At 39.0% G+C, this 27977-nt stretch overlaps 1 protein-coding gene, 2 long non-coding RNA genes and 1 pseudogene across 3 annotated transcripts; 1 reads left to right on the top strand and 3 right to left on the bottom strand.

Annotated features, from left to right (window-relative positions):
• Positions 1-18: 18 nt before the first annotated feature.
• On the top strand, positions 19-27977 carry LOC136222165 (uncharacterized). The gene is made up of 3 exons (XR_010685521.1): positions 19-110; positions 5112-5283; positions 27596-27977. It is a non-coding gene; the product is annotated as an uncharacterized lncRNA (long non-coding RNA).
• Positions 417-3819, bottom strand: LOC136222163 (probable disease resistance RPP8-like protein 2; annotated as a pseudogene).
• LOC136222164 (probable disease resistance RPP8-like protein 2) lies at positions 5139-8608 on the bottom strand. Its single transcript, XM_066009675.1, has 2 exons — positions 5417-8608; positions 5139-5314 (listed from the first exon to the last, which is right to left on the bottom strand). Exon 1 carries the CDS (start codon positions 8543-8545, stop codon positions 5435-5437), a length of 3111 nt encoding a protein of 1036 aa, XP_065865747.1. The 5' UTR covers positions 8546-8608; the 3' UTR covers positions 5139-5314; positions 5417-5434.
• On the bottom strand, positions 9777-11087 carry LOC136221706 (uncharacterized). The gene is made up of 3 exons (XR_010685272.1): positions 10901-11087; positions 10059-10187; positions 9777-9975 (listed from the first exon to the last, which is right to left on the bottom strand). It is a non-coding gene; the product is annotated as an uncharacterized lncRNA (long non-coding RNA).

The raw sequence follows: 27977 nt of genomic DNA, 5'->3' as shown, positions 1-27977 counted from the left end.
GAAAGAAATCCTAATCGCTCAGCACATTTTCATAGTCAAGAAGCATCTGCCCCATCAGCACATTTTCGATAATCTCTTTATACCATCATTTGATCCGTCTTTCAATTCAGGTACATTATTCTCTAATTCAAGCTCCAATTTACCCAACGATTCTGTCATAATTTCTAGCTTCAATCGTTTCAGGAGAAAAACATATCCTTGTTTTTCCTGCAATTCTAGAACTGAGTTCTTGTGGCATGTCTATGACTTAAAAGTTCTTCGTGATTCAATACCTAGGGAAGCATCATCAATTGCTTGCATTTCTCCAGATTCTGTAGTTTCTAGAATAGAAAGTGTTTTAGAAGAACATCATTTGCTTTTCCCTTATGAAAGAATTTGATCATTTTTAGATTGTCAAGGTGTTTTCGCAAGGACATATATTGCATCTTGTCAACATTTAGCAATCAAATTATGAAAACGAAATTACAAGTTTTATAGAAAAGTAGATGAAGATAATACTAATGACAAGTTATATAGAAAAGTAGATGATGATTATACTAATTACTACTGCTCTAGTTTAGCAATCCTCAATACAGATGTCACGTACATGGGCAATTTTATTCCAATCCTCACCATTTATATCCTTAATCCTTTGTGACAATAATGGCAATTGAGTTAATTTTACTTTTCGAAGTGTCTTGATACTCTGTAATCCATCAGGAAGCATCTTCAAATTCATACATCGTCTGATGTCCAAGTCTTTCAGGGAAGGAAGTGATCCTTCCTCCATATCCCATGAGAATAAAAGCTCCAACTCCCTGACCTTGAGGATTTCAAGCTTAGGAAATCCTCCACAACCACATACCAGTTTCTTTCCCGTAAAAGATCTGGAAAACAGTCTCAGAATTCTTAGGTTCAGAAGCTTGTCTAATGTTTGCATTGGGTCATCCACCAGCCCAGATGCTGACAAGGTGAGCTCAATCAGATTCTGGGGAAAATTAGACACCAGTTGTTGATTCTTCAGTTCTCCCACCAGATATACGCTTGAGAGTTCGGAATGATCTGATAAACTCTCCAAGTGAAGATTCCATGGCTGTTCTGACTCATCAAACGATTTCAACCTCAATTTTTTAAGGCCTTTTAGGTTCGTAACCCAATTTCCCACAGCTATTAGTTGAGAGGACATTGCATCTCTCTGAGATGGCATTGACACCTTTGATTTAAGTCCCAATTTTGTAATGTTTGGCAATTTGTCAAGGCCATTTTTCACTGGACTATTCTCATCTACATATACACCCCAAATTGTTTGAAGACCATTTAGCTTGCTCTCTTCTTGGCAAGGCACAAACATGGTTCGGAAACTCTCATCAAGGAACAAATGTCTCAGTTCTTGCATTTTCCAGATTGATCTTGGAAGAGTGTTGATACAAGTTCGCTTCAGATCCAACGTTTGAAGGTTTAGCAATTTGTGGATGAACATTGGAAGTTTCTGAAGGTAAGTAGACCTCAAGCCGAGGTACTTCAAATGAGTTAGTTTACTAACTTCCTTTGGTAATATTGGCCTGTATACAGCTTCAAGGTCCAATATCCACAGGAAATAGAAGCAATTGTTGGAGATGCATCGATGAAGAAAGTTATGTATATCTTGTCCTGCTTCTTCTCGACCGTCAAAGGATAAAAAAGTGACCGAATCTTTATAAAAAGGATACAAATATGTTGAGTTTTTGTCATGTATATGATGAAAGATGTCATCATTTGGGTTAAGATGATCAACAAGGCGCCGAACCCCACATGTTACATTACTATGGCTATGGAGGAAATTAACTTCTCTAGCTTTTTCCCGCCAATGAATACGTAGAGGCTCAGGTAGGCAACACGTCTTAATCTTCCTGTTGAGTTTCCTCTCTGTCACTTGTACCGTGTTATAGTTTGCCAATTCTTCCAAGCATTTCTCTCCAACACGTTCAGCACTTCTTTCATCAACATTTCCACAAACTAAACCCTCTGCAACCCACAAATTAATCAATCTTCTGGCTGGGATCTTATAGTCTGCTGGAAACAATCCGAAGTAAAAAAGACATCGCCTCAAATACAAAGGTAGATATTTGTTGATGTCTTTCTGGATTTGTGGCCAAGGTTCTTCATCTTGATTTAGCTGTTCAAGCACTCTTGACCATTCCTCTAGAGTCGCTTCTCTCTTTGACAAAAATTCTGCCAGATTCGTGATGGCCTTTGGCAGCCCACCGCATTTCCTTAAAATTAGTTTTTTCAGATTGTTTTCTAGTTGGGAAGAGATGTTTAGCTTCGAAGTATGCATGAACAATGCCCAACTTTCATCATCAGTTCGTAAATGCAGTTTGTAGATGAAGTTAGTCTCAGAGATCAGTGGAGCTTCCTATGGTTTGCAAACATTGAAGATTATTCTTGAACCATTTAACAAGTTCGAGAATAGTCCCCTCATTTTTGTCCAACAATCGCGTGCACATGAGTCATCAACAACAATGAGAAATCTTTTACCTGCAAAGAGAGTATTAAGCATTTTGATAACTTGACTGTCACTAAGACAACCTTGGGCACCCAAAATCTTTTCCATGATATCCACCTCGCTGGCTCCAGAGACCCAGAGACGGAGAGGAAAACAATGCACAATTGCATTGTTTCTGTACACTAATTCTGCAAGGCTTGTCTTGCCAATGCCTGCAGCACCAAGGATCGAAATAGTGATGCAGCGGGTATCTTCTACCAGCAGCTTTGCAATAATTGCATCTACATCCTCATCAAAGCTCACTATATCTAGTTGGTCAGCAGCAAATACAAATGGCGAGCTTCCAACGTTGTTACTTAATGAAATGGGAGTTGAAATGAGTTTAGGTTTTCTATTAGACATATCAATGACATGGTCTTTTAGCTGTGATATCTTCTTGGCTAGCTTATTTTGACAAACTAAATTCGGGATTGCCGAAACCAACCTGTTTAAGGGCCCTTTCCTCTGCATTGAGCAAAGGAATGATCTAACAGTGTTATTAGCTGAGAAACAAACTTCAAAAAGTTCATATACCCACACCATATCTTCTGAACATAGTAATTCTATTTCAACATCTTTCAAAAAATCATGAAAACACTTGAATTTGTCGCATAACCACATAACTTGCCTTTTTACAGGAGGGCTAAGCTGCTTTTCTGCTTCCAAGGCTTCAAACTGTCTTATAGCTCCGAAGATGATTGCGTTCCCAAATTCGCCATTGTTTCTCTCCTCAAATGAACCACCGAGAGTTTGAAATGCTGAACGGTACAGCATAAAATCAAATGAGCCAGAAAGTTGAAGCGGAGAAGGCATAAGCATGTGGGTGATCTCGGAACAGATTCGTGACAACTTCTGAACGAGCCAGGAGTGATCAATCAATTCCATGACAATCATAACAAAGAACAAATCTTTTGGTAATCTACCAAAAGTCAAAAAATACCGAATGAAATCATCTTTTTTCTGTCTCTGGTTTGATCTAATTATTAACTCGTAGATTGCATATTCAATGTCGACAATTATTCTAGTTATTTTTCTCTGATCAAGCTCATCCTCCAACAGATCAGCTTTTCCTCGCAACAGATCTTCAATCCTTTGAATGTAAGGTTCTACTCCAAGCAATAAATGTGACTCTTGAATAAGAAGATTGGAGATTTTTCCCAATGTTACTGACAAATTCTGTGTTGCCATGGATTATACTAGGTGCAGTTGTTGATTGTTGCACTGAAAATGATGATGAAGAAGAAGAAGAAAGGAGAAAATTGCCAAGAACCTTATGATGAAGAAGAGTAGAAGTTTCTGAATGAGACAATGGCAGACGAAAATATGGACAACTTTCTTTGAAACATAATTGGAATGGCCCAAGGTTATTGGCTAAGGCAGTTGAAGCCCACATCTTCGTTTAGGGGCTTAGGGCTGCTGTTGTTGACTTTGATTTGTCTTAATAAAAATTCATTATTTTACTAAAGAAGAACTTGTTTGATAAGCTCTCTATTAAATATTTAAGTTACATAAATGTTTGTTGAATTAAGGGTCAAAATGACTCCTAATGTTGGTAGACTAGATCAATTTAGTTCAAACCGAATTTTAGGTTTCAACTCAGCTCTCAAGTTGATAATATTTGATAAATTAATCGAAATTTAACAAATTTTAGGTATTAAAATTGATTAAGTTCTTCTTGACTAAAATAATGAATTTATTAAGACAAATCAAAGTCAACAACTGCCCTTGCAGCAAACAAGTTCTTTACTAAAATAATGAATTTTAATGATTATAGCAGATGGTTTTGGCCATGTGAGACAGACGTAGAGCGCTTGATGCGCCGGTTAGGAGAACCGAAGAGTGGCAAAGGGATGTAGTGGTGAGGGGTAGGGGAAGACCTAAGCAAACTTGGAGGAGGGTGATCGAGAGTGATATGAGTTTATTGGGAATTGAGGAAAATATGGTAGTGGATAGGACGGAGTGGAGGGAGCGAATCTGTGTCGCTGACACGACTTGATTTTCACGGTTTTATATGATGGTTCATGTTAGCCGACCCCGAATCATTTCGGGACTAAGGCTTTGTTGTTGTTGTTGTTGTATAGCAGATGGTTTTGGATTATCTCTTGAAGTTAAAAAGTAGTTTGAGCATCAAGTTGAGACTTTTAGATCTGACAATATTAACAAATTATTTCTAATGAGCTTGAAATTGTCCTTGAAGCAAATGGGTTCATCACCAATTAACGTTAGTCTATGTTCTACAGAACCTTAGTGACAATTTTTTGATGTGCTTATTTTATTCGTATTGAAAATGATGGGTGATTTTATTATGTTGAAAATGATGGGTGATTTTATTATGCATACATGTGTTTGATAAAAAGATCTCATAATAATACATAGAGATAGGACTTTTAGATGTCTTGATACTATTTTATGACATAAAGATATGCTTGAAATTGTTGGTGAATAAGATTTTCCCAAACCCATTCAATTTTACAAAAAGTCATTTTTTAAGAAGGTCACTGTGTCACTGCCGAATTTAGTTAGTAAGTTGTGCTAACAAGTTGTTTTGATCATAATCTTTAGCTTTAATTACCTTGAGTTAATTTTGAAAGATTTCTCATAATTGCAGGTCAGGACTAAACTTCCGGATTGAAGATCACCAAAACATCCCTTTTATTGATATCAATAATAAATATAAATTAGCAGAGAAAACAAAGTCAGCAATGAAATGGCTGCAGCTTTCATACAAAGGAATGTCCCCATGAATCTCTTCCAAGCCTAAGCATCTCATCCGTATTCAGGTACTCTCTGTAATTCTTTCATCCAATAATTCTGTCATGAGAGACAACAAAGCAGTGGAGGTTATCAGCCTGTAGAATTTATGCTTATTATGAAAACATAATGCAGTTTTAGAGGAAAAAGAGGCGAACATACTTAAGACTGTAGACATTGTCAATTCTCAATGCAGACATCAACTACATGGCTAATTTTAATCCAATCCTCGCCATTTATATCCTTAATTTTTTGTGACAGCAATGGCAACTTGGTTAATTTTACTTTTAGAAGAGTCTTAACATACTGAAGTGCATCAGGAAGCATCTTCAAATTCATACAGCGTCTGATCTCCAAGTCTTTCAGATGAGGAAACGATCCTTCCTCCATATCCCATGCCTCTAGATTCTCCAACCCCCACAACTTGAGCACTTGTAGCTTTGGGAATCCCCCACAACTGCAAACCATTCTCTTTCCAGTAAAAGATTTTGAATACAATCTGAGAATTTTCAGTTTCGGAAGCTTGTCTAATGTTTGCATTGGATCATCTACCAGTCCAGATGCTGACAAGGTGAGCTCAATCAGATTTTGGGGGAATTTTGATACCACCTGCTGATTCTTCAGTTTTCCCACCAAATGTACGCTAGATAGATCAGTGTGATCTGATAAAGAGTCCAAGTGAAGATCCCATGGCTGTTCTGATTCATCAAACGATTTCAATCTCAATTTCTCGAGGCCTTTTAGGTTCATAACCCAGTTTTCCACAGCTTTTAGCTGAGAGGACATTGCATCTTTCTGAGATTGCATTGACACCTTAGATTTCAGTCCCAATTTTGTAATGTTTGGCAGTGTGTCAAGGCCATTTTTCACTGGACTATTCTCATCTATAAATAAGCCCCAAATAGTTTGAAGTTCCTCAAGAAAGCTCTCTACCAGACGAGGCTGAAAAATGGTCCGGAAACTCTGATCTAGGAACAAATGTCTCAGTTTTTGCATTTTCCAGATTGATCTTGGAAGTGTATTGATGCATGTTCGCTTCAAATCCAAAGTTTGAAGGCTTAGCAATTTATCGATGAACATTGGTAGTCTCTCTAGGTAAGTTGAACGCAAGCCAAGGTACCTCAGACGAGTTAGTTTACTTAATGCCTTAGGCAATATGGGTCTATATACAGTTTCAAGATCCAATACCAATAAGAAAAAGAAGCAATTTCCTGAAATGCATCGTTCGAGGAAGTTACCTATATCTTTTCCCGCGTCTTCTCGACTATCAAATGATATAAAGCTGACAGAATTTCTATAACAAGGATACAGATTTGGGGAGTTGTTACCATGTATGTGTTGAAACGTTGCATCATCTTGGTTAAGATGGTCAGCAAGACGCCGGATTCCAAGAGTGATATTACTATGACCTTGGAGAAAATTGGTTTCCTTAGCTTTTGCGAGCCAGTGAATTCGTAGAGCCTCAGGTAGGCGACACGCCTTGATCTTCCCATTGAGTTTCCTCTCTATCACTTGTACCATGTTGTAGTTTTCCAACTCTTCCAAGCATTGCTCTGCAACACTTTCAGCACTTCTTTCATATGAATCATATCCCCTGCCACAAACTAAACCCTCTGCAACCCACAGGTTTATCAATCTTCTGGCAGGGATCTTGTAGTCTGCTGGAAACAATCCGAAGTAAAAAAGACATCGCCTCAAATACAAAGGTAGATATTTATTGATGTCTTTCTGGATTTGTGGCCAAGGTTCTTCATCTTGATTTAGCTGTTCAAGCACTCTTGACCATTCCTCTAGAGTGGCTTCTCTCTTTGAAAACAATCCTGCCAGATTTACGATGGCCTTCGGCAGCCCTCCGGATTTCCTTAAAATCTGTGTTTTCACATCTTTTTCTAGTTGTGTAGAGATGTTTAGCTTCAGAGTATGCATAAACAGTGCCCAAGTCTCATCATCACTTCGTAGATGTAGCCTGTAGTTGAAGTTAGTCTCAGAGATTGGTGGTGCTTCGTTTTGTTTGCGCACAGTGAAAATTATTCTTGAACCATTGAACAAGTTTCTGAATACTCCACTCATTCTCCCCCAGAAATTGCTAGCACACGAGTCGTCAACAACAATGAGAAATCTTTTATCTGCAAAAACAGTATTAACAATTCTGATAATTTGACTGTCATCAAGACAACCTCCAACCCCCAAAATCTTCTCCATGATATCCATCTCGCTGGTTCCTGAGACCCAGAGGCGTAGAGGAAAATGCTGCACAATAGCCTCGTTGGTGTAGACTAACTTCGCAAGACTTGTCTTGCCAATGCCTGCAACACCGAGGATCGAAATAGTGATGCAACTGGCATCTTCTACCAGCAACTTTTCAGTAATTGCATGTACATCCTCATCAAAGCTAACTCTGTCAAGTTGATCAGCAGCAGAAGCAAGGGTTAAGCTTCTAACATTGTTGCTTAATGAAACTGGAGTTGAAATGAGTTGAGGTTTTCTATCAGCAATGTCACAAACATGATCTTTTATATGTGATAACTTTGCTGTAAGCTTGTGTTTAGAAATCAAATTAGGAACAGCCATAATCATTTTCTTCAAAGACCCTTGCCCGTTCTTCTTTCGTCGTTTCTGAACAGAGGAAAGGAAGGAACTAACTACATTATTCGCTGAAAAACAAACATCAAAAACTTGGTCTATCCACACCATGTCTTCTTTACTTAGTTTTTCTATGTCAACATCCTTGAGAAATTCTTGAAAAGATTTGAAGTTGTCACATAACCACAGAACTTCCCTTTTCACAGTAGGGCTAAGCTGCTTTTCTGCTGCCAAGGCTTCAAACTGCATTATGGTTCCGAAAATGATGGTGTTCCTCACAGATAGGCCATCAGAGTTCCTTTCAAATGAGCCAGAGAGCGGTACAGAGTAAAAGACAAATGTTTGAAATATATGGTTGTAGACGTCTGACCACTTGAGGACGAGTTTAGAGTGATCAATCAATTGCATGACAAGCATAACAAAGAATAGATCTTTTGGTTGAACACCAAAAGCCATAAAATACAGAAGGAAAGTGTGTCTCTTCCATTTGTTCTCTGATGTAATTATTAATTCAGTGATTGCATCTTCAATGTTGTGAATCAGTTCATTCAACTTTTCTTGGTCAGTGTCTTCTTCTGAGAGTCTTGGAAGCAACATACTCTCAATCTTTTGAATATAAAGTTCTGCTCCAAGCAAGAAATCTGACTGTTGGATAAGAAGATTGGAGAGTTTTTCCAATACTGTGGATAAATTTAGGAGTGTTGCCATGGATGAGATTAGAGTTGTTGATTTAGAAGAGAGTTGTAAGGAAGAATGAGATTACAGTTTTCAAAGAAAGTAAAGTAAGCATGAAGAGAAAAGATCCATCTTGTGGTGGTGGAATAAGATTTAAGTCCACAAAGGCGTTATGAAGAGTCAAATTTCAGTAGTGGAAAGTCAACAAGATGCCTTTAAGAAAAATATGCCGTGTGGAGCCAGTTGATGAAAGCAACTTAGATTTTTGTCTAGTAAAACAAGACCTTGTTTGATAAGCATTCTATAAAGTTCATTAATTTGTAATTTTTGTTTCTCACAAGCCTAATTTTTCTTTTCTGAAACCACTGGAAAATAAAAATTTCCAGTGATAATATAGACCTTATGGATATTCATATTATATTCTATTTTTTTTCATATATTTGGAATTGGAAGATTTAATTTCTTAGAAATTATGCTAAATGACCATAATGACTCTGGCAATTTGTCATATTACTTGAAAAAAATAAAAGTTCTTATATTGAACTAAAATAATTTATTAACTATAAGTAACTGGGCAAGATAAAATACAATTTATTAAATTTCATCAAAATAATTTAAAAAATTAATTCATTGTATGAGAACTTTGCAAATAAATAATTAATCAATTATATAAATAAAATTTTTGTCATTTTATTTAAAATAAAAAATAATTGAAAAGTAGCAGTATTTAATTAAAAGAAATTATGTCTCTCATTGTAATATTATTTAGTGCCGCGTTGTTAAAAAAAAAAAAAAACAGAACATTCAGAAATTTTTCTCAATAATGAGGAAAAAAAACTAACTAAAATATTATAATTTCCTGAAATAATATGGCGTACCTTTAAACGATGGGTGACAATAGGATAGGGATTTTCTGAATTATTTGAAGCGGGGTAAATACCCCGATAGTTAAATTTGAGTGGGGATGAACGTGAGGATCTTCATCCTGTCCCATTTCATTTCCGAAAAATCCCCATGGGGGATCACCAAAAATACGCAAAATTATATAATTAAAGGGATTAATTTAGAAAAAAAAACTTTGATTGCACGTTTTTACAGATATCCTGTCCCGTTCTAAAAAAATATTTGTGGGGAATCATTGAAAACACACAAAATTATCTAATGAAAAGGGTTAATTTAAAAAAAAAAAAAAAAGTTCGTGGTTGCACGTTTTTACAAATCTTTCTTCGATTCTATGACTTAAACATACAACTTTCAGTAAACTTATAATATAGTCGCAATTTTTTATTTCTCATAGAATTAACAGAACCTTGGTTAAAGAAAAGCCGAGTTCCAGGGCTAATAATTTTGATCCAAAATCAATTTACAACCCAACTCAATACATGAAGAGTAGAATTGTTCATAGATTGACTGATACGAACCAGTGGAGATATCCAATAGGAAAATGCAATACCCTTTTCTACCTGCTGCAACAAAATCAGATGTGGTTATTAAGCAAACAATCAGATGTGCATGTGCTTAAGTAAATCCAGCTACTTACAACTACCTGGAGTAGCAAACAATGAGATGCATTGAATAAATGGCAGCAGCAGATGTCCAAAGTACAACAAAAAAGAATCAATGATTTATATTTACATGACCAACAGCTCAATAAAACAATATATGTTCACTTCTCCTGCAATAAGAAGAAGATCAATTACAAATTGCCAAAGCTGCATAATTCATCAAATTTTCTTCAAAAGATCATATTTCAGATTTATTCCTTTGAAGTAGAAACCATTAATGAATCTAAAACCAGATAGGAGAAGTAATTGTCCTACTGAAGCTTATAACCAGCTAAATGGCCGCTACACAGTATCAAATTTAATAAAGCACATTCGAAGGTCACAAACCATAAAGCAGAGAAAATTACAGTAAATGACCCATAAAGCAGAGAAACTCAGAAACCATAACCAAAAATATGAACTACATATTCGAAGGTCAAAGTAGCTACCTCAAATCAAAGAACCCACAACAGAAAAACGTCTAAAACAGTAGAAAGTTTAGGGCTTTTTGAATTAGGGGTTGAATAAACATATCAACTTCCATTTGAGCTCAAGAGAAACACAAAAAAAAAAAAAAAAAAAAAACTATGGGGCTTTTTCTTGCTGATAGAAATAGGACCTGATTACTACTAAAACAACAATCAACAACAACTGTTTTCTATTTCCAAAGCTATGGGGCTTTCTGAAATTTCAAATGTACTTAGTATTAATTTTCTAAATTTATAGTTTACTAAAAAATAATTCATGAACATTATCCAAAATAACAACTACAAACTGTAACAACATTCATAAAGAGAAGAGAAATTGACTTGCAACTCCCTTTTCCTTTTATCTTTCAACCAACCTGAAATGATTCAATTTCATGGCTTACTTCTGAAACCTTTCACTGATACATACCCAAATGAGTCATGAGAAGACGGACATGGGTTAGGAGCTCTCCACCTTGTCTGAGCTGCTTGGCATGTTCACTAAAACTACAATGAATTGCAACATAACAAACCATCTCTACCCAAACATCCCTTCTCCTTCTCCCATATATGCTTCCTACGGCCGCAGCATCAACAAACAAACACCTCACCAGTCCATGGATTTCCAAGTTCGCTCAAGTCCATCTTTTTGGAGGTTAAGGAAAAGACACCAAGTAACATCCAAGGCTGCAATAGGAAACATATCATTGTTGGTCCCGTGTGATTAGTTCCAAGGGGGTTAAGAACTAATATAACTTTTTCTAAATTTAATTATGCTGACTTAATATAATTTCTTGAGTTTATTGACTTAGCTTTGGTCAGCACGACCGATTGTAGCGTAAAACAGCTCTAGTTAGATGTTGACTAGAACTATTTTACATATGAGTTGAGAATTGACACTTTTGTGGTCAGCTTCCAACTTAGCACTCTTATTTACTCAGTGTCAGTTTAAACAATTTATATGCCGAGTAAATGTAACAAGCAACACATACAGATATATATATTGAGAGAGAGTTTAGAGATAACTCAGCACGACTTATCCTGGTTCGGCCTCTCCACCTACGTCCAGTCCCCAGAGTCCCTCCGGGCTTTTTAAATCCAATACTGAGCTCTTTAAAGGTAGAGTACAAACCGTTTACAAGGCAGTTGAATATGCAAGAGTATCTTCCTCTATTCGTCTACTCAACTCCTACTAAGTGCTATAACCGAACACTTAGATTTCTCTACCACTGAGTATTTAAAACCAAATACTCAGCACAATACTCTCAATTTACAATTGATACAAGTTTGTTCTTTTCAGATGAAGAACACCTTAGATGATTACAAAATCAATCTAGCTTTTACACAAGTATAGGAAATTGGTGTAAGATCTCTTTTTGTTTTGATGTGCTTTGTTTGTATATCTTTCTTTTGTTGTGAGGCGACAATTGATCCAAGAATGATAATGTCCTTTTATAGTTGAGGTCTGAAGCAGAAATGATTTGAATCTTGAATTTGTCCGTTGAATCCAAACGACTCCTTTTTGAGACAAGGCTCTGACCAGCTTCAGTTTTGCAGGCCAATCATGTCGTCTGAAATTCACAGTCGTCAGGTTTGTCTTTTTCTCGCAGGTTTTGTCTTTTTGTGCCAGTTTGTCTTTTAGCAAAGGAACAGTTGACCCATGCATCTTGAAATTGGCTTTTGCGTAATTCCAAGGTTTCTATTATTGGTGCAGACAGTTGTTGGATCTTGTCTTTTAGTGAACGGATCATTCGCGATGTCCTGAAGATCACTCAGCTTGTCTTTGATAGCCGTTGTCTTCGATTGTTGCTAATACAAGTACTGAGTTCTCTTTTACTCAGCTTCCATGGTCAGCTTCGTTCTGCACGACAGTTCTCAAGAAGACTTTTCTACTTTTGATACTGAGTTGCGTTTTACTCAACTTCGTTGATTTGTTTGATCTTTAGGCTTCTATTCTGAAGATCTTCTATCACGCTGAGTTACACTCCACTCAGCATGTGCTGTATTCTCATGCCGACTTCGTCCTGTCTTACTTTTTATTTCCATTTATATTTATATTTATACTCAACATTGAACAAACATATTAGTACAATTAAATCAAAGCAATTAAATTTAATTGTTTCTTAATCATGGATTAACTTAAATAATTTTGTCAAATCAAAATCATGTGGAAAGGTGTTTCAACAAACTCCCCCATTTTGATGTTGGCAAAATATTTAATTGATGGAACTCAGCATTGAGATTCCCCATGATTGAAATTCTTTTTATGCTTCTGAAATTACTCCCCCGTAAGGGTTGCATCTATTGACTTAACTTAACTCTAAACCTTCTAAGATTTAATTGAGTAAGATTAAGGCATGCTTATACTGACTTAGTTCAGTTCTAGACCTTCCAAGATCTAATTCAGATGAGCCTAGGTCAGATTTCGGAAGAGGTCAGTGTGTGAAATATGTTTTGACTCAGTTTTGATACATGGTTAGTTTGATATCAGAGTTATGGGAAAACATTATCAGAGCAGATGTATCAAGTCTAATATGTACTGAGTATATTCCTTTTTCTTTTGTTTGTTCAATTAAGACATATCAGCATAAAGCACAATACGTAAGTAAGCATCACATAAGATTAATCAATTTTGAATAAGAGATGCATAATTTTATAGATAGTCAGCAAGACAAAATGCGAATAAAAAATACAAGTCAAGAATAAAAACTAGCAAATCTAGCCAAACTATTTCTTCCTATTGACTTGGGCAGGATTGACTTTGCCTTTTCCCTTTTGTTGCTGCTGACTACCGGATGCTTCTCCTGTGTGCTGAGTTCTATCAGCTTGTTCTTTCTCTCCCGTTTTGCCAGCATCGGGCGGAGGAGGAACGAAGGTGTCGTTGAGAGCAGCACGAGTTAATCTAACGAAATACGCCTTAAGCCTTTTCGTGCTTTTCCCTCAGACCATAAAAAACTGGAACACCATCGTCCAAAGTAGAACCGGAAATTCTGATAGAGGCACTGAGCATACTCAATATATATTCTTGGGATTTTCCTACCCATGTGATAGTGTCAGTCATCATGGCATAAGCTTGATGGTACATCTTAAGCAACGCCGAATCATAGAACTGACGTTGAGCATTCGTGTGACGCACATGTTTGTAGGTGGCTCGGGAGTATTGTAAAAGTTCGTTCGTCTTGAGTTGGTTAGTTTCCATTTCTTCCTTACTCAAGTTGAGTAGACGGACTACCTCACTTATTTGCTCAATTGAACACTGAGACGAAGAGGAGATTAACTCACGAGCTTTCGTCTGCTCAGCGTTTAGCTGGTTAAAGAGTTGATGAACCTCAGCTGAGGTTGCATACATTGAGTTCACAGCTGACAAGTTGTTGAGTTGACCCTGGAGAGAGTTCATATGGTTTACCATTGTCAGCTGGAGTTCAGCCAGCTTCACGATAGATTCCTGCTTGGGCTGTTGATACTGGAGAGATGTCATGACACTCAGAAGATCCTTAAGACCTTTGATTTCAATCAAAAGCTGAGTGACAGAGGAAAGTTGAGTTGGCTCAACATGATCAGACCCAGCGGCTTCGGCATTGGATTGATGAATATCCTGAAGAAGTGCTTGAGCTGAGTCGATGATTCAGCATCCAGACTCAGTAGCATGCAAATATGTGAATGGTTCATCACTATGTGGCCTAGATGCCGGAATATGAGTAGCACCGGATGGTGGAGGTGTTTGGTTCTGCTCATTATTGGAAGTGCCAGCGTGGTCAGCGGCTGGACTTATATTCAGATTACCAGCAAGAACTGACTGGTTAACGTTCTACATTGAAGGATTAGGAAGAGGATGATCGGCAGAATCATTGACTGGCTCAGTGTCAGTTGGAATTGGAGTTGGAGATTGAGGAATTTCAAAGCTGACATGAGCAGACTTTTCCTGCGCTGACTTAGAGGTTTGACCAACAGGAACTTCAAGCACTTGCTTGGTAAGGATTGGATTTTCTAGAGTCTTGGGATCGGCTTGTTCCTCAGCTTGAGAAACAGAGGCTTGATTTTTCTGGAGTTCCCTTGGAGAAGGCTCAGTGGGATTGGAGAAGAATTTGAATTGCATGTCAAAGAGATCAGTGATGGGATCCGTAGAGGAGAATCACCCAGAAGGTTAATAATTGGAGATTTGTGAGCCTTTTTCTTGAGTCGCCTTAATTTCTTAGCCTTTGGAGGAGAAGGGTCAGCTTGAATAGAGTCAAGAGATTCAGAAGGTGAATTTACCCCTAGGTCAGTGTGATCCTTTGCGGTTGGCTCAGTTTGTTCTTCAACATGCTCAGTGTTAACTGTCTCATGTTGCTCAACAGCTGCTGTCTCCTCAGCATCAACCTGACCTCCGAGATTACCCAACTCTTCTCCATCTTGGTCAGTGGGGGTTTTCTTAAGATCAATGCCTTGACTTCTCATAAAATGTGAGTCTTCAGAGATGACGACGTCAAGTGAGGGTGCATCAATGAGACTCAACCCAGAAGAGACCTTCTTCTTATTTCTCAGAGGCTGCTCGGGAGTATCCTCTTTTTCTTCTTCCTCGGGCTCAGCTTGCCTTTTGAGGTTTTCTACTGACTTAGGTTCATCATGACTTGGCTCAGCATCAGGTTTCTTCCCTCTTGACACAATTTTCAGCTTCTTTGGAGCTGTGTTAATGTTCATAACTGCTTGGTCAGCTTTCCTCTTCTTCTCTAGCTTAGCTTGGTCAGCAGGTTTAGCCATGGCGATCTTCCCTTCCTTGGGTTGCACATCCTGTACAGCATCGACTTCTTCCTCATTTTCCTCAATGACCCCTTCCCTTTTTAGACTTGAGGGGTTGGTTGTATACTAACCCAAACAGCAGAGCCGCTGTGATTTTAGTTCCCCAAGTCTCAGTTTCATTAATCATGTCTATTTGATGATCTTCAAGGATTCTTGTAATGAGGGAACCCATCCTGAGTTTCCCAGTACTTCGTTGAAGTGCACTGATAAGAAACACCGACATGTCGAGTGGTTGATAGGTCAGAATGTGCCAGATGAAGCACTGCTCGAAGTTTGAAGCTGATGATGCTGAGTTGATTTTAGGGAAGATAAAGTTAGTCAGGATTTAGTGAGCCATCTTTTGATTCTGACCCATACATGTACTAGCTATTTCCCCTTTGTGGTCCTCCGGCTTACAGAACGTCACGGTGTGGTCAAGTTTCTCCTTTGTAGTCCTGAATTCTTTCCCTTTGGCAGGCAGTTTTAGCAAGGTTGCTAGATAAGATGGGGTAATCGTTATTTTTTTGGCTTTTGACATGGGTTACCAGATGGTCAGCATCTTCTTCGTCAACACAGAGGTTGGAGTAGAATTCCCTTACCAACCTAGGGTAGGTTTTACCAGGAAGGGAGAAGAGTCCGACCCATCCATTCTTTGAGATACATTCACAGAACGGCTGCTCAGCCGTTATGAAGCTCGGAGAGAACCACCGACATCGAAGTACCTCATGGTTCTTAACACTTTTATAGACTTTAAGGAATACCTTTTCCTTGGGCTGCTTGTCCTTCTTTTTCTTTTTCTTTTTCGAAGAGGTTGCGAGGTCAGCTTGAGGGCTCTTGCTTGGAGTTTGGTCATGCTGACCTTGTCCTTAAGACTTGGTGGGAGTCTCCACGTACTCCCGTTGAGCAGAAGATGGAGGATTTTCATCGGAGTGATTTCTGTCGTAATCACCACCGGAGATATTCTGAGAATCCGACATGATTTTCAGAGATTTTTGAGAGATTTGGGATTTTTAGATAGAGAGAGATTGATTGCCAGAGATTCTAAGTGTAAAGAGGTAGAAGTGGGAAATCATCCTCTATTTATAGGAGTTTCGATTTGATCTGAATCGTTGAGGTGGTAGTTTTGACCTCGAGATAACCAACCGATAATGATTCTGGCATTTATGACACAATCGACGTATGTGTTTTCTAATTATTGCGCTTACATCATCCTAGGTGGCTATTTAATTCGCGTGCTAGCATTAATTGTGCAACGGATCTTTTACTCAGCGTTAAGAATTTTAAACGTTTGGAGTTCTGAGTAGTCAGTTTTACGTAGAGAATTATTCGGGTGCTTAGTAACTTGGCTTAAGATAATCACTCAGCGTATATATCTACTCAGCATGGGGTGATTTCATATCATATTTGACTCAGCATGCAATAGTTACATATTTAGCACAAATCACTCAACATGGTAATCACTCAAAGTTCACATAGAATTTTATTGAACATGATTAGACATACCGATAACTTCCCTTAGTATGTTGAATTGCTCACGAGCCAGAGGCTTAGTGAAGATATCTGCAAGCTGTTCATCTGTTGGAACGTAGGTCAGCTTGATCTCACCCTTGAGTACATGATCTCTGATGAAGTGATGCCTTATGCTAACATGCTTCATCCTGCTGTGTTGGATTGAATTTTTAGACAGGTCAATGGCACTCTTGTTGTCACATTTGACTTCTATTGTTTCTATTTTGACTCCATAGTCCTCTAGCTGTTGCTTAATCCATAGGACCTGTGCCACACAGCTTCCAGCAACAATGTACTCGGCTTCAGTTGTAGACAGGGCTACTGACGATTGCTTCTTACTGAACCAAGATACTAGACAGCTTCCTAGGAAGTGACATCCTCCTGAAGTGCTTTTATGTTCTAGCTTATCTCGTCCATAGTCAACGTCAGTGTATCCAATGAGTGTGAAGTCATTTGTATTTGGATACCATAAACCTGCATTAACTGAGCTCTGCAAATATCTGAAAATTCTTTTTACAGCTATAAGATGAGATTCTCTGGGGTCAGCTTGATATCTTGTGCAATAACATACTGAGTACTGAATGTCAGGTCTACTAGCAGTAAGATAAAGTAGAGAGCCTATCATACCTCGATATAGCTTGCTATCTACTGACTTACCTCTCTCGTCAGCGCAAAGGACAGTGTTAGTACCCATTGGGGTTGATATGGGCTTACATTCCTCCCTATCAAATTTCTTTAACATTTCTTTGGCGTACTTGGACTGACTAATAAATATGTCGTTCTTCCCTTGCTTGATTTGTAGACCAAGGAAGAAGTTGAGTTCGCCCATCATGGACATCTCAAACTCAGTTTGCATCTGTTTACTAAATTCTTTGCACATAGATTCGTCAGTAGCACCAAAGATTATATCATCTACGTAAATTTGTGCCAGCAGGGTATTTTTACCCTTTTTCTTAATGAACAAGGTTGTGTCAGCTTTGCCTCTGACATAATTCCTGGTCAGCAGGAAGTTGGTCAACCTTTCATACCAAGCTCTTGGAGCTTGTTTCAGCCCATATAGGGCCTTCTTGAGTTTATAAACGTGGTTTGGAAGTTTTGGATCTTCAAACCCTGGAGGCTGACTAACATATACCTCTTCGTTTATAAAACCATTAAGAAAAGCGCTTTTAACATCCATTTGATATAGTTTAAAGTTCATATAGCTTGTATATGCACACAATATACGTATAGTCTCTAACCTAGCAACAAGAGCAAAGGTCTCACCATAGTCAATCCCCTCTTGCTGACTATAGCCTTGGGCTACAAGTCGGGCTTTGTTTCTGACCATATTGCCTTGCTCATCTAGTTTATTTCTAAAGACCCACTTAGTTCCTATGGTCTTTTGATTCCTAGGTTTTGGTACTAAATCCCATACCTCATTTCTTGTGAATTGATCAAGCTCTTCTTGCATAGCGTTGATCCAATATTCATCGTGCCCAGCATCAGCAAAGTTCTTTGGTTCATTTACTGAGACGAATGCAACATTGCTGAGATACTTTCTAAGCTGATCTCTTGTCATCAGCGTCAAGAATGGACTTCTCCGAATGTCCTCTTGGAATTTTTATTTCTTTGGGTAATGTTGAGTTGTCTGGAATAGGTGTTTCTACAATATCTGCAGGATTAGATTGGTCAGCAAAGGTAATTCCGGTCTCGTTTTTACCTTTGGTCAGCCCTTGTACTGATGACTCAGCGGCTCTTGTTTGGTCAGCGGAAGCTGAGCTTGGTTCATCTTCAGCGGGCTGAGTTGTCTTTCCTGCAGGGTCAGTTTCATCGAACTCTATATGGACAGACTCTTATACAATTTGAGTTCGTTTATTATACACCCTATATGCTTTACTGTTAGTTGAGTACCCTAAAAAGATCGCTTCGTCAGCTTTAGCATCAAATTTTGCAAGGTTATCTTTTGTATTGAGTATAAAACATTTACACCCAAAAGCGCGAAAGTAGCTGTTTGGCTCTTTTGTGGGAAATTGCGGGCGTGCCAGAGAATTATAGTATTCTCGAACTGTGGAATGAAATTGGGTGCGCTTTCTAACTTCTATGTATCAAACGATTGTAAGAATATATGGCAGCGGCAACTACTGCCATTTCTTTCTCATTATGCTTACTAATCATCGATTTCTTCGATGATCGGTTCTCCCAATGCTCCCCAAGCTTTGGATGGAACGATGGCTGATGGTTGGAGGATAGCTTTCCCTTTGTTCTGACATTGCTTCTTCCAGGTGATACTTTTGGGTCCTCCTCTCTTGCTTTCACCTCTGAACTCTATTGGACCCACAGCTCCATCATAGTACCTTGCCTCCACTGAATCAGCTTGAGTTGTAAATGGTTTCCCATCTGCCCAGACAACTTTTACTTCATTTCCTTTCCAAAAAAGCAAGAATTGATGGAGTGAGGACGACACACACCAATTGGCATGAATCCAGTCTCTCCCTAACAAGATTTGATAGCTTGCTGTTGAATCAACAACGAAGAATGCTGCCATAGATGTGTTGCTTCCCACAGTAATATCTACTGACAGAACTCCTAAGGTTTTGGTGGTTTCCCTTGTGAAAGCTGATACCATAACCTCTGTGGCAATTAGATCTTCTATTGACTTCCCCAAGGTCTTCATCATCCTAAATGGCATGATATTCACTGCAGAGCCATTATCGATCAGAACCTTTGATACTAGCTTGCCATTTAGATGTGCCTTGATGTAAAGAGGCCTGATATGTTTGGTCATGCTATCTGCAGGTTTCTCAAAAACCACTCTTTTTGGTTCTCCTAGGCCACTCGATTGAATTGTGACCCCACTGGTGAATGAATCTCTCTTCTCAGGAATAGGTGAAATATTCTCCTCTTCAGCATGATGATCCCTTGAATTTCCTAGGAAATCAGCTAGAAATGTCACTGATGCCGTTGCACACCTGATCGGTATCACCATGTCACCTATTCGCACATTTTGAATGATTTCCTCTGGCTCCTCCTCTGGAACTATTGACTCTGGATCACCAGCTTGCACTTCTTCTTTTTCCACCGGTTCCCTTACTTCATCTTTCTCATCATGGTGTCTTTCAACAGCTGCCCTCTTACGTTGCATCCTTCTCTTCTATGTTCTTTTAAGATGTTGGGGGAACTTTTTATGGCGTACCACGCGCCACTTACCAGAAGTTTCTGCTTGAGGCACCACAAAACGAGGTCTCCTCTGATTGGCAGTTGGGGAATACTTCTCTCGGTGAAATTCACTTTTTAGAGGTTTTTGATTCCTGATGCGGATTCTGCGAACCCTCACTAAGGGATAAGTGTACCCCGTCGTTATCAAGTAATAAATTTCTGGTTTAAGTCCAGGTTATCGTCCACAGGATTTATTTCTGCAAGTACCGAGCTACTTGATCTCGGATGTTATCTAGGCTTAGGGGGTTTTGAGTTGGTTTGTTTATATTAATCTACTCCTAGGTTGAATTATACTAATCCTAGCTAAGTTATCCAATTATAACTAAGTTATCTAATTCTAGCTAAGTTATTCTACGCCTAACTAAGTTACTCTACCCCTAATTGATCTTTCATTAATGCAATTATTCGAAGGAACATGGTATGAACGATAATAATGAAGATAGATTATCAAGTCTATTGAATAAAACCCTAATCTGAGTCACTTGTATTCAAGGCGATTAATCCTACTTACCCTCCTGAGGTTCCTAGCGCGTGATTCCCTAAGGACGAAACTAGGTCTAAGGCTCAGTAAATTGGCGCTTAATCAACTAAGAGGTCGTCAATCTCCCAGGCTCTGACTAGGTCAGATTCAGCTCGCAATATGTGCCTACTAGATTTTGGGGCTTTTGAATGAGTTAAACCAATTGAATAAAGCGTAAGACAGAGATTAAACAAATAATCATAGAACAAAACAAGAGCTAAATTATTATTAAAGGCGAAGATAATTGTCACAAGATACAATAAGTCAAGTTCGGCAACTGTATCAAAGAGTACAAACAAGGAAAGATAAAGGAGATACAAAAATCCCTTTCAGGGAACCTGTTTACTCTGCAGCCAGTGACTTAATCTTAAGGACGGACCTTGATAATTCCTCGAGGAAGAGCTTTGAAGGAGCTTCAATGGAGGTTGGAGAAGATATGGAGAAGATGGAGAGGAATTACAAGGGGAAAGCTAAAATAATTTACAAAAACGAAAGATATTGAATTACAATGGAAAAATCCTATTTATAGACGCGGCTCGGGCCTCGTTTTGACCTATTTTCGTGTCCTTGTTGGTGTAGGAAGACGTGAGGTCAAACGTGGCTTCGTGGGGGCGGAATTGGTCTTTTTGACCAATTCCCGTAGGGTTGCTCGCCGAGCAGGGCTGCTCGCGCCGAGCAGGCCTCCAGGGGTCTGCTCGGCGAGCAGAAATGGCCCACGTGGCCCTGCTCGCCGAGCGTTTTCGCCCGGAACGCGCTCGATACGTGCCGAATCACCTCGATGTCCTTTTTCGCCCGAACTTACACCTGCGCACGTATAAAAACTCCAGATAACATTAGTCCAAAAGCTAAATTGATCCGTCAATCGCTTATTTTAAGCAAACGCTTCGTTTGGTGCGACTTTTGACGGACCAATTAGCTTTAAAAGATAACGGAATTATACTATGCATGCTATTTCGGCCGTATTTGCCTAAATTGATCACAAAACGAGCCTAAACGAAGAAAAGTAAATAGAACGTTTCCAATTTCTAACTAACTCACACAAAAGCATTTAAATGCGAGAATTGCTCGCTTATTAACTAAATAACTCTAAAACCCGTCCTAAAACCGTACCCAAAGATAGGGGTTTTTGACCCCTATCAATTCCTCTCAGTCTGAACCCTTCTTCCATAGTGATTCCTTCCGATGCTCTTCACTTCTACTCGAATTTTTGACTTATGCCCCCTTGCTCGCTGGTGTTAGCTTGAATTTCATCAGGACCTCTGAGATACTACTTAGGGATCCAAGTATGGTAACTTCTGCCTTTCTCCTTCTTGGACTCTCTAAGTTTTAAACGAAGGTCTCCCTTCTTCCTATTGAGGACATCTCGCATATCTACTGCCACCATGTTCATAGTCACCACCGGTGGAAAAGGATCTTCATCAACCAACATTGCTTCTTTCTTCTCTGGGAACTTAAGAATTCCCTTGTTGATTCTTTCCTGAACTGCATTCTTGAAGCCCCAACAATTATTGGTTGCATGATTCCAGGAATCATGATACTTGCAATATGTCTTCCCTTTGGTTTCCTCTTTTGTTGGCAATTTATGTCCTGCAGGCAAAGTAATAAACTTCTCCTTTAAGAGAAAGTCAAAGAGAGCATCACTCTTGGACACATCAAAGCTGAATTGCGGAGGTTTATCGTTGAAAGATTTCTTTGCTGCATCATGTCCTACGGTGGACTGGAGTAAGGGGAAAACATGAGTCCCTGTACTTTTAAGATCTGCCACTGCAACCTCGTGGTATATTTCTTGGCAATAAGTTCCCATGGCACTCTTCTTTCTGTGACTCTCTTCCCTTAACAGATCTTCGTACTCTGTCACCTTGGCAGCTAACTCATAAAAGTCTCTGAACTCCATTCCTTGGAACTTCTTCCTCAGCTCGATGTCAAGTCCTCTCTGGGCCATCTTCACGTACTCCACCTCTAGGAGAAAGACATTGCATCTGTTCCTCATCTTTTTGAAACGAGCAATGAACTGATCTGCTCTTTCACCTCCCTTCTGAGTAAGCCTAGAAATTTCTGCAACACACACTTCTGGCTCTGCTCGGAAGAATTGAGTGTAAAATTGCCTCTCCATATCTTGCCAACCATGAATGGAGTCTCTAGGGAGAGTAGCATACCAAGTGAAGGTTGGTCCCGTCGGAGAATTTGGGAAAAGCCTCAACTTGAGATGGTTGAAGTTAGGGTAGTTGGCAAGTTCTCCACACTGGATCGTGAACCTTGATACGTGCTCCAAAGTTGACAACCCATCTTCCCCAGAGAATAGGGAGAAGTCAGGTACTCTGTACCCCCTTGGGTAAGGATTCTCCATGTCAATCGCATGAGGGTAAGGCTTGTGGAACTCAGGGCGACCAACTTGACGAAGGCCAGGCCCATACAGCTCTTGGACAACTTCTCTCACTGCCTCCATATTGAATGCTGGAACATGTTGAGGAATGCCATTCTGCTGGTGACCATAAGGCATATGAGAAAATCCAGTGTTCCTTCCATTGCCTCTATAGTTGCCCCCCATGTCCCCAGTAATACGGTGGCCTCCTGCCTCCTCATGATACGAAGCTGTGTGGGAGGTAGGATTAGTGTTTCCAAAATATTGAGAAACAGGTGACTTACCACTATTTTCTCGGCCTGCTGAACTAGCGGCCTTCTGCAAGACAACATCATCCCCCAAGGGTGGAATTTGATACTTCTCAGCGCCGGACACCCCACGTCCCCCATTGGAATCTGGGGAACCTTGAGGAACATGGTTTTCTCCATTCTTGATTACCCCTGGTTCTGTTAGCTTCTGGAGTATTTTATCCATCTTCAAATCTATGTCACTCTCAGAGCTTCCATATTCTTCTCGATGGAACTGAAACGCCTCTCCAAGAATGGTGAATTTTGGATCTCTGTAGAGATCCATGATTCTCCTCTAGGGCTAGCAACCTTTTCCCCTTCGATTCGTCCCACCATCTGTGGAACATTGCCTGTTGCCATGACCTCCTCTTCTTCAGAACTTGCAACTACGAGATCTTTGTTGCTCTTATCGCTTTTCTTAGGCGGCATTGTGATTTCTGTCCCACTGGGAGTGCCAATTTTTGTTTGGCTCTTTTGTGGGAAATTGCGGGCGTGCCAGAGAATTATAGTATTCTCGAACTGTGGAATGAAATTGGGTGCGCTTTCTAACTTCTACGTATCAAACGATTGTAAGAATTCCGAAAATTCTTAAAGGATTCGATTATCAAAACGATACCGACCTTACAGAAAATGATTGAACAACAAATAAAATAAAATTAAACTGGAAAAGATGAATGAACTTTAGATCTGAAAATTGAAACTAAGGGAATAACTAAGAATTGTAAAATGTTGATGTCTAGAGGTAATTTGCTAGAGTTTTTGCTTGGGTTTGTTGAGTTGTTGAGTTGGTTGATTGGGCTTGTTTCATCGTGATTCCTTCCTTTTATAGACGTTGGGGTAACTTCCTCCTTGCTTCCACAAGTCACGTTCTCCACATTCAATCCACGTCTTGATAACTGCTCCACTTTGACTTTCACGATGGATTGTTTATGGCGCTTTCTCACTTTTCTGCATTTTAATTGGCTCACAAAGCACGTTAAAATATTGATTGGCTCTTGGTTCCCCTAAGTTTACTTCAAGTTTCCCCTGATGTCCACTTTAGAAAAATATACTTAGACGTAGCCAATTAATATATTAAAAATAATTAAAAGCCAAAAAATTAAATTATGGTGTAAACAGTAGCCAATGTTGGGCTTTCGTCCTTTCCAAAGTTCATAAGGGGTTTTCTTGAGTATAGGTCTAACTAAAGCCCTATTCAGTATATAGCATGTTGTGTGGACAACTTCACCCCATAAATACTTTGGAAGCCTATTTTCGCTCAGTATTGTCCTAGCAATTTCGACAATTGTTCTGTTCTTCCTTTCAACAACCCCATTTTGTTGAGGTGTCCTAGGAGCAGAAAAGTTATGATCAATGCCACTGACTTCGCAGAATTCATCAAACTGTTGGTTTCTGAATTCTCCGCCATTGTCACTTCTAATGTGAGCTACTTTTAGGTCTTTGTCATTTTCAAGCTTCTTAATCAATGTTGTGAACATCTCAAAAGTTTCATCCTTGCTACTCAGCAAGATGATCCAAGTATACCGAGAGAAATCGTCTACAATGACTAAGGAGAATTTCTTACCGCCCAAGCTGAGTGGCTGGACAGGTCCGAAAAGGTCCAAATGTAGTAATTCCAATGGTCTCTTGGTTGAGACAATGTTTTTACTTTGAAAGGACTTTTTCGTTTGTTTACCTTGCTGACAAGCATTACATAATTGATTTTTTTCAAATTTCAATTTGGGCAATCCCTCAACTAGTTGCTTTCTAGCTAATTTGGCAAGGAGGTCCATGCTTACATGACCAAGTCTCCTATGCCATAGCCAGGAGTTATCCTCTTTAGACACTAAGCATATATTTTTCGAAAAATGTTTTTCTAAACTCAACATATATACATTGTCAACACGAGGGGCAGTTAAAATCAAATTGTTTGTTTTTCCCTCGAGTATCCAACACTGAGTAGCATCAAATATAACCTGTCTACCGCTATCACACAGCTGAGCTACGCTCAATAGGTTATATTTGAGACCCTTAACTAAGGAGACTGATTCAATGGTGGGGTTACCTCCGATAGTACCTGGTCCTACTATCTTACCCTTCTTATTGTCTCCAAAGCTTATGTTTCCACCTCGTTTAAGCTCAAGTGTGATGAACTGAGTTTCATCACCAGTCATGTGCCTTGAGCATGCGCTATCAATATACCATAGTTTCGATTTTTCCACGCATCTCAGGCTCACCTGCATTTTAGATCATTCATCTTTAGGTACCCAATTCTTTTTGGGTCCTCGTGGGTTAGCATAGACATGTGCAAAGTCATGTTTTAACTTGTGACGGCATACTTTTATTGTGTGGCCAGCTTTACCACAAAAGTCACAGAATGTTACCCTCTTAGGGTGACTTTGTTTTTGGTCAGCACCATTGTGCTGAGCATGGCAACATACCTTAGTGGTATGTCCTTTCTTTCCGCAAAAGTCACATTGGACAATCCGCTTGTTGTACCAATACACATCTGTTGTGTGTCCCCTATTCCCACAACAGTCATACTGAGTGAACTATCTACGCTGACCAGTACCTGAGTACTCAACATGGGATTTGTTTGAACCTTTTATTTGGTTCTGTAGGTTTGTGACATCCTTTTTCAGTTTCTTTGAATCTGATTGGACCTCCGAGACAAACTTGTGCATAATTTCCATGTTGCTATGCAAAGTTGAGTTGTCTTGGAGAAGATATCGAATGTCATTAAGTTTGACCTCTTCGATCTCGTCACATCGCCTGCTGAGTGCCTTTATTTTTTGTTACACTTTTTAGTCAGTGTATATAGATCACTCAGGGCGTTAATTATTTCATTTCTAAGCAAGTGCAAGGATGTTACCTCATTTGAGTACTTCTCTTATTCAGATTCTTCAGAGAAGTCAGCTTGCTCAGATCGAGTGTGGTCAGCAGCGTCATCGGCCATGAAGCATATGTTTGCTGACTCGGTGGCATCAGCTTCAAATGATGTTGACTCATCGTTGTCACTCAATGTGGCCACCATTGTCTTTTTGTTTCCCTTCTTTTCTTTCTTCAAATTAGGGCATCTTGACTTAATGTGTCCAGTTTGATGGCACTCAAAGCATGTGACAGGCCTGGAGCTGTCCTTTTTGTATTTGTCACTGGACTCAGCTTTGTACCTATCACCTCTTCTGAATGACCTCTTGCTGCTCTTTTCATTTTTTTCTGAACAGCTTCTTCATCTTTCTTGTGAACATGGCCATTTCCTCATCATCCGATGAGTCAACTTCGGTTGAGTCAGCTTTCATGACAAGTGATTTTTGTTTCTTGTCTTCTGACTTTTCTTTTGCTTCGAAATTTTTCATAGAGATCTCATAAGTCAGCAGAGATCCGATCAGCTCGTCATATTTATATGTGGTCAAGTCTTGAGCTTCCTCCATGGAAGTTTTCTTAGCTTGCCAGCTCTTGGGTAAGCTTCTCAGGATTTTCTTTACCTGCTCTTCTTCAGTGAAGTTCTTGCCGAGCCTCTTTAGCTCATTTATGATGTTGGCGAATCTAGCGTTCATTCCAGAGATGTCCTCATTGTCGTTCATCTCGAACAGCTCGTATAACCTCATATGTTGGTTCACCTTTGATTCCTTGACCTTGCTTGTACATTCATAGGTTACTTCAAGATTTTTCCAAATCTCCTGTGCTGACTCGCAACGTGAAATCTTATTGTATTCTGCAACATCTAAGGCATAGTGAAGCATATTGATAGCCGAAGCATTGTTTTGTAATTTTTTAAGGTCATCTTCTGACCACTCAGTTTCACCCTTAACAATTTTCTCATTGTCAACAGTTTTATAAGGCACATATGGGCCTTGAACTATTGCAAGCCATGCACTCATGTTTGTGGCTTGAATAAAGTTCTTCATCCTATTCTTCCAGAACATATAATTAGATCCAAAGAATAGGGGAGACCGACTAATTGATAATCCCTCAGGGAGTATCTGTGTTGTTTGGTTCCCTGGAAGGAAACGAGTGATGTTCTCAGCCATTTATCGGGATCAACTCAAGATAGTTATATCTTTGAGTAGTGAGTTATTAGGCTCCGATACCACTTGTTGGTCCCGTGTGATTAGTTCCAAGGGGGGGAGGGGTTAGGAACTAATATAACTTTTTCTAAATTTAATTATGCTGACTTAATATAATTTCTTGAGTTTATTGACTTAGCTTTGGTCAGCACGGCCGATTGTAGCGTAAGACAGCTCTAGTTAGATGATGACTAGAACTATTTTACATATGAGTTGAGAATTAACTTAGCTGAACTCAGTTTTGGCAATTTTTCATTTTAATGGGATTCTAGTTTATGTTTATGTGCTAGTAGCGTGATGAAAGTTTGGTTTTGATTCTTATTTAGTGAAAGTTTGATTCTTAACAATGGTGTTAAGATTTAACTCATTTATGTTTGGAATGTTGAAAAACGCAGGCAAGAGAAGATCGTAGGCGGCTGGGAAATGGTTGATCCTTTCTTGGTTGAGGCTCTTCAAAACCCTCGTCATCGTCTCACCCATAAGATTTCTATTCATTATAAAGGCTCTGAAAGATTTATTTATTTGTTTTTCTCGATCTGGTTTTGTATTTAGGTTTTCGTTTTAATGCGTTTTGGGGATTTTATTGGTGATTTTGAATTTCTATTTTGTTGTTTAGGGATTGGGGTATAGATTGGAATGGAATTGAAATCTTAAATAACATAAAACTCTTATACAAATAATTAGAATAATGTTCTTGATGTGATCTACTTGCATTCTAATTTTTAAAAATCTTTGCTTCTTATTTGGTTATTATTTCACTCTTTAACCTTTTAGGGG

The sequence above is a fragment of the Euphorbia lathyris genome, chromosome 3, assembly GCF_963576675.1.
Source record: "Euphorbia lathyris chromosome 3, ddEupLath1.1, whole genome shotgun sequence".
Classification (NCBI taxonomy): domain Eukaryota; kingdom Viridiplantae; phylum Streptophyta; class Magnoliopsida; order Malpighiales; family Euphorbiaceae; genus Euphorbia; species Euphorbia lathyris.
The sequence above is the reverse complement of the archived record's forward strand: the minus strand, read 5'-3'. Positions and strand labels throughout refer to the sequence as shown.